Source organism: Styela clava, chromosome 2 (genome assembly GCF_964204865.1).
Source record: "Styela clava chromosome 2, kaStyClav1.hap1.2, whole genome shotgun sequence".
In the NCBI taxonomy this organism is placed as follows: Eukaryota; Metazoa; Chordata; class Ascidiacea; order Stolidobranchia; family Styelidae; genus Styela; species Styela clava.
In genome coordinates, this window is record NC_135251.1 from 27,347,307 (window position 1) to 27,354,184 (window position 6,878).

Consider the following 6,878-nt stretch of genomic DNA (forward strand, 5'->3'; position numbering starts at 1 on the left):
ACAATGAACAACTCGCACAGATATTAACAAGTTACTACTTTTATTTATAATCTATAATTAAATGCAGGAAATACATCAGATAATAAAAAAAATTATTATCACATCTAGTAAAATGAGCAAATGCAAAATCACCAAATTCGCTTTCAAAACCAGAGAGAAATTATAATAGGCATCAAAAAACATTTCCACCAAGAAAAATGTAATGAAGCGTTACTACACAGTTCACACAAGACTGAAAAGAGCAAAATTCAATATATTTTTATATAGGTTAGCCAAACGTTGAGAGCCAGGCACCCAACATAAACCAAGAATTTTAATAGGACTTCTGTGACCATATGCTTATATTAACTTTAGTGCAGAATGTCCTTAACAGGAACGTTTCCAGCGAATTTGATTAGTGATAGTATGGCAGGATATGTGACATTCTTAACTTTTCACTAATGTAAAAAAATCGGGTTTGACTTATATCAGTGGCTGAAGAATCAATATACATAAAATATTTACAATACAATAGTAATAAAAATAGCTTAATAACATGATAGAAACGAAGCTTTAAGCTTATCCATAAAGAACAGTAGAAAAATTGAATTTCAGAGAGTAAATTGAAACCGTTGCAGAATATGTGGTTGATGAATCAGTAATTATCCGATGTAGGAGAAGTCATCACTGTACGAAGTTCGAGGTTATCTCTGAAATTTGCTCTCTCCAGTGTCAGTTCAGGATCATTGTCTACGAATCTGTATTTAGAAAAATATAAGAAATATACAGGAGCAAAAATCTATCTAATGAAACTGAGTATTAATTCACGGCCACACTCTGACAAAGAACTGAAAGCATAATACCTCAATAAGTTTTGTCGTTTTTCACATAAATTCGATACAGCTCTAAAACACTATCATTATAGGAAAAAATATACTAAATTCTATCAATAGAAGCTTAAGCTCCTGATTATTTTTTCACATTAATAATTTTATACTACTTCATACAATAATAAAATTTATTCTCTTAAGCTTATAATTGTTTTAAATACAATTTCTAATATTGATTCAAACGTTATAAGTTAATCTTATATATCAAAAGTTAATTTATAAAATTTGAAATCTTTGCATCACAGTTGCGAGTCACACTCAAAGGAAACTGCATTTGAGATGATGTTTCATAGTAGTGGTCACACCAAAACGACTTCAAACTAGCTCCCCAGCCGTGACAGTCAATTATTATTAGTTAACATACGTTGGAGGTTCAACACCAACAATCTGTAGCCTGAATTCCTTGTCTCCAAAGCGAGGTTGCAATTCTCTGATAAATTTCTTGATACTTTTCACACGATCCCTCTGCAAGAATGTGCATGTGACGTTAGCTCCACCACCTAACTTTATGCTGAATTGAAACTTTGGTGCTTTGTAATATTCATAGGTTGATGGTTTTGGTAATTCCTCTTCCTGATTAGGGTCTGAATGAAAAAAGAAATAGGGAATGAATGCTAACGCTGTCACTTAACAGAAATTTCACTTAATATTCCCTACATGCAAAAACCATTTTTTGAAACATGTGAGGTATAGACTTCTATAAACTGTGTGAAATGACAAAAGCCTCATAAAAGCTGCTGCTGCATGGATAGTGACAATACCCAAAAGAATTAGAATCATTCTAGTTTAGCATAGTATACCTAATTATTCAACCCTGCGTGAGAAGTGATGGGCAATTTCCAGCATTTGGAGTTATACCAGTTGGGCGAAGTACATTTTCAACTGCCACAATAAATCTTTCACAAAGCATTCATAGTGTTCGACTCGCTTTATAATTGAAGACACACAATTACAATTACGGCAGTCACATAGTGAGCTTACAGTATAATCTATATATTTAGGTAATATACAGACAGTATTGGAGACTAAACTCACCTGCCATCTCACGGGTTGGTTGTTTATCTGTAAAAAAAATTCAGTAAGGTGCCTGGAAAAACAAAGAGTAATATGAATTTGGAAATGACTTACCATCTGTTGCATGGCAAGCTGGAGTGGGACTTTGATCTTCATCAGAACTTGAATCTATTAAAGATCAAATAGACTTATCAAATCAGTAATGCAGTTCCCTAAATCAGTGGTTTCCGAAATTTTGCTAATATACTGGTATAATATTCATTCTCGACATTTATACTTGACAAAAGCTAGTATTGGTGCTTCCCAAAAGTTTCAAAGACTATTGCTTGCTGGGCGACTTATTAGCTTCAAAATAGAAAATAGATGCCCATGACATTATTATCCACCTTCATCACCTACCTTCAATATCAACTTTGATTCTATTCATAGAAATATCTGTTTTGGAAGATCTGGAGATGTCGTTCAGTTTTACATCATCAAAATTACCTAAAAATGATATGCTTCAAATAAAAGGGCCATCACACCGGGTGATACAACACAGTATTATTGGAATTTTCAGATTACAAATATACCAGTTTGGAAATCACCAGTGGTTAAGAGTGTTGGACAAAATATTATTGGCATCACAGGTTCAAATTCTTAGGTTAGAACCAGATTTACTCAGGACTGTTCTGATCTGAATTAGATTCTGGTCTTTCTATAAATAGTTTGTTACGTGTCACTGAAAGAATGAGAGGAGCCTTGTGTGGAAACGCCAAAAATTTATTCTTTCAGAAATTACTATCTAAAAGCACCATTTGTCTTGGTATATCGTCACATGAAAGTACTGTATAATAAAAGTACCAAAGATTGTCAACGCTACAACAAACATAAAAAATTGACGTTCATGCCTCAATTATTTTGTAACATCATTCTTTGCATGTTACAGAATGTTTTTTGTAAGCATAACTTTAACCATGTAAACATTTCCTAAATTTTGTGCTCGTGCCCTACTAGAGCAAATTTTTTATTCCATATAATTTGTTCTATTATACAATGTTTGCATAAATTTACAATTGAAATTAACAAATTTAAGAGAATAAACTTGAGATTCATTCAACTCGTGTTAAATTATTCCGATATAAAATCCCTAATTTTCATACAATAGAAGATACCTTCAATACTCATTCCATCTTGATTAATGTTTGTTGCATGACAATCCCGAACCTTGTTTACAACCAAACTTCCAGGTGGTTGAGACACTGGCATCGAACATAGAAATGTGATATTATTTATCTAGTATGGAAAAATTTAATTTCGTGATACGTGCCAAATTATCAAGTATCACCAAAGCAATTAACAATAACAGTGACAATAAAATGCAATAAGCTGTTTGCAGTTGCAATATAATATTGAGTGTTTTTCCTTTCTTTTGCATGACGCATCTATAATTGAATATCATTCAAACCAATTATTTAAAAAGTACCAGTAGCTATTGAATTAATATTAGAATATTTTCAAATAATTGATTGGATCATAAATAATACAAAAATTATAATACAAAAATTTGCTTACCTCCTCGTGGATATCCGTCTCTGCGGGCCCCTAAAATATATTTATTTAAAAAAAAAGAATGACCTGTTGTTTTTGGTAACATATTAGCTTTTTGACAAACTTTGTGTATTAAGTAACGGCAACCATCCAGAATAATGAATTTCATTTCCCAATATCAAACCTGGACTGGCAACATATGGGAGGCGATGATTCAACATATACAAGAAGATCACCATGAAATAGAACCCCAAAATGTAGAATCACTTCTATAAAAATAGAGAAAATTTAGGTACCACCTAAACTATTTATGTATGATTGTACCCAAATGTTTCAGTAACATAAGACGCTTTGCACAAAATTATGTTCTCTCTAAAACATGTTACAAAAGACCTGAATTCTGTTTTTGGAGTCACCCTGTAATAGTACCGTCTTATCTACTTTTCCCTCCCTCTGGATGAATATTCAAGTAACGCTACAAGTACTGCAACAAATCAATTAGAAAGATAAATGAATTTACCATATGTTTAATAGTTATTTTTCTAATGGGTTAAAGACTCACCATCACCCAACTTTGATCGATTGTACTGATCTGAAAATAAATAATAGAAACTACTTTGTGATAACATAATAGATTATCACATCAAACTTTGCTGAATTTTTTAGTAGTAAATCCAACCGATGTCTCAGATTGAGACTTTTAATATAGAGAATATTCATTCTGTATTGCGTATGGAGGAAATGCTACAAAGTACCAAGTGAAATTGATGATGAAAAGTTCATGTGTGGTCTTTACATGCAATGCCAAACAACAGTAACTATCAGTATACATTTTAAGACTCCGTAGAACTGATTATTAAAATCAATGCAGCAATAATACACAACAATAAATAAAACAAAGAATTTTTCAATTATTAATAAAAACTGTACCAAATGTCATGACTTTCATATCTGTCATAGAAATTGTAGTTCCAGAAGAGTTGCTGATATCATTGATTTCAAGAGACGAATAATTACCTGACAAAACAATACAAATAGTTACAATCTATAGGAGAAAACAGTAATGGTTGATATAAACGGACGTTTCCAAACTCTGGTCTAGTGCAGGGCTACTCAACTATTTTTACCGAAGATCCGCATACAAAACTTCAAAATTATTTGGGTCCGGTGTTTCCAAAAATTAATATATATTCCAAATATTAATATATATAAATTAATATAAACTTTAAAAGTGGGGCTAATGATCCAAAATAAAGAATTTGGTGCAGTCCGAATCGAATACTCGAAATGTCCAGATTCAGACCGCGTTCCGCCAGTTTAAATCAAATTAAAATGTGGGAATTTTTACCCCACCTTGTATGATCATTCAACCAAATCATGCTGTCTGAATTACTATGTTTTTGCCCAATATTCTAGTGTTTCAAATGAGAGCATTGCTATGACTAACCTTGACTCACATCTGAAAATAATTTGGTTTATGATAAAAACTAAATTGATGGTTATATCTAGTATTTTTCGTAACACAATCTTGAAGGGATTACATTAGAAAATTATATAATAATATAAAGGGTTTAAGTAAACAAATAAATAAACAATATATATTTCACTCGGTGTAAGAGCCTATTATTAATATTTAAAAATATCAGAGATAAGGTCTCATGAGTAAAAAGACCTAATGTTTCTCATATACTTACCAACTATTGTGGCTTTGTCCATCTTGATAGTAAGATCAGAACAGTTTGTAATTTTATTGACCGTCAGTTTTCCACTCATGTTGTTTGGTTTGTTGAAGACTCAATTATATGAAAAACTCTATACAAATATATCAAATGGCATACACTAAGACTAAGATGTCTAAATACATCAAACACAATTGGATTAAAATATTGTAACATTAGTAACCAGCAAATAGCAATTGTAATTTAGTTAGACCAAAATAAGATAAATATAATAGATTATTCAACAGCATGAAATCAATAAGCCAATGTAAGTTACAAATATCACTAATCAAATTGAATGCAATGGAAATTTATTTAATATTACTAATAAATCCAATTAATACAAGCACACTGGTCTGAAAGTTTTTGAAACAAAAATGTTTATTTCTTCCATGTGTTGTTTTCGTAATCCCATTTGGAGGAATACCCAGTGACATCTCCTTGATGTTGCTGAATCATTTTCTTGATCGACGCGTTTATCCATTCTTGATCTGTTACGGTAGACACGTAGGGAGGGTTGATGTATACATGAATAAAGAGATGAAGGAAGAGAGTGAAACCAGCAATGTAGAAAAGAACACCAACATAGCTCTTCCAGTTGTCGGTTGGTCTTTCCATGTCAGAGATTCTCATACCGAAATACGCATCATAGAGTTGTTTCATATCTTCTTCTGTCAAATTTTTCCAATTTCCAGCTTCTTTTGCCTTCAAAGCCTTCAATTCTGGGGTTGTGCACCAAAGTCTAGGCTTCAGGGGTAAAGGATTGATCATGTCTTCACGGAAATATACATTGACATTAGGATCATCTGTCATTGCTGGACCAGCGACTCGCACAGGTTGTGAAGTGCTGAGAAGTCTTCTTGCAACCAGGCGGGAAGCTGTCACACGAAGTAGATGGGATGCCATGGTTGTATTCCTATTATATTACCTGTGCTACAAAACTGTTCAATTGAAAAACTAATAATATTAAGCATCATTATTAGAGGTCTTGATATCCAATTGACAAATATAGACAAAAAAGGTAAACCAGTCCAAAGGAAGCAAAAGCTTTGAATGTTACAGGTTAAATAAATTTGACTCAATTTGTAATTCAGAAAACTTGACTAACTGAATCCCGATTTAACAGAAAAGGTTGCACCTCCCCACAACTTTTCGCAAAAATATGACATGTCTATATTCAGGCCACTGGTCGAGATAGCTGACTTTATCAGTGAAAATGGATTTTTTGTTGCTCAAAATATTCAATCCATGACCCACACATCTAATTAAAATGCATTTAAAATGTATAGCCATATTAATTTAATTGTGTTGGTTGAACCTAACTCACCATTATATCGACAAAATAAAAGTATTATATTAATGCTCTATAATACCATGGCAACCCTCGTACATAAAAATAGTGATAAACTGCCGGACTATAACAGGATTTGATTCTTTTTTTTTAGCTGAGCTGTTGTTTTAACACTGGTACTATGATTTTTTTCAAAATATGGCTGTTAGAAAAATACCAAGGTCTGCGAGCATAGTTTACAAAAATGAATTATTGAATACTATATTTACAATCATTTCATAGCTCATATATCATCATAATTAGGGAGACGAGTGTGAGAATTAGGAATAGATATTTGAATGGTACACTTTTTTTTTCGGTCAGAAATTTGAGTTGCGAATTCACTTTTTAGATTTTGATTAGCGTCTAGTAGCAATGATCACATATTAAGTTAACATTTTTTTCCCACTTTCGCAA

At 32.1% G+C, this 6,878-nt stretch overlaps 2 protein-coding genes across 3 annotated transcripts; both read right to left on the bottom strand.

Annotated features, from left to right (window-relative positions):
• Positions 1 to 23: 23 nt before the first annotated feature.
• Positions 24 to 5,244, bottom strand: LOC120335673 (uncharacterized). 2 transcript variants are annotated; one of them, XM_039403243.2, is made up of 10 exons: positions 5,108 to 5,244; positions 4,344 to 4,430; positions 3,976 to 4,005; positions 3,438 to 3,467; positions 3,038 to 3,124; positions 2,283 to 2,369; positions 1,998 to 2,051; positions 1,905 to 1,931; positions 1,234 to 1,453; positions 24 to 737 (listed from the first exon to the last, which is right to left on the bottom strand). In XM_039403243.2, exons 1-10 carry the CDS (start codon positions 5,184 to 5,186, stop codon positions 635 to 637), a joined length of 804 nt encoding a protein of 267 aa, XP_039259177.1. In that variant the 5' UTR covers positions 5,187 to 5,244; the 3' UTR covers positions 24 to 634. The 2 variants fall into 2 exon arrangements, with proteins under 2 accessions (XP_039259177.1, XP_039259178.1); XM_039403244.2 differs by lacking the exon at positions 1,905 to 1,931.
• Positions 5,245 to 5,266: 22 nt separating this feature from the next.
• Positions 5,267 to 6,105, bottom strand: LOC120335674 (cytochrome c oxidase subunit 4 isoform 1, mitochondrial-like). The gene has a single exon (XM_039403245.2). The coding sequence runs from the start codon at positions 6,035 to 6,037 to the stop codon at positions 5,513 to 5,515; it is 525 nt and encodes a 174-aa protein (XP_039259179.1). The 5' UTR covers positions 6,038 to 6,105; the 3' UTR covers positions 5,267 to 5,512.
• Positions 6,106 to 6,878: the final 773 nt, after the last annotated feature.

Coding starts and splice junctions, on each gene's coding strand:
- LOC120335674 (XM_039403245.2), bottom strand. CDS start 6,037: ATGGCATCCCATCTACTTCGTGTGACAGCTTCCCGCCTGGTTGCAAGA.
- LOC120335673 (XM_039403243.2), bottom strand. CDS start 5,186: ATGAGTGGAAAACTGACGGTCAATAAAATTACAAACTGTTCTGATCTT. Junction 2,370..3,037: donor AGATGGAATGAGTATTGAAG/GTATCTTCTATT, acceptor TATCATTTTTAG/GTAATTTTGATGATGTAAAA. Junction 2,052..2,282: donor AATCAAAGTTGATATTGAAG/GTAGGTGATGAA, acceptor GATCTTTAATAG/ATTCAAGTTCTGATGAAGAT.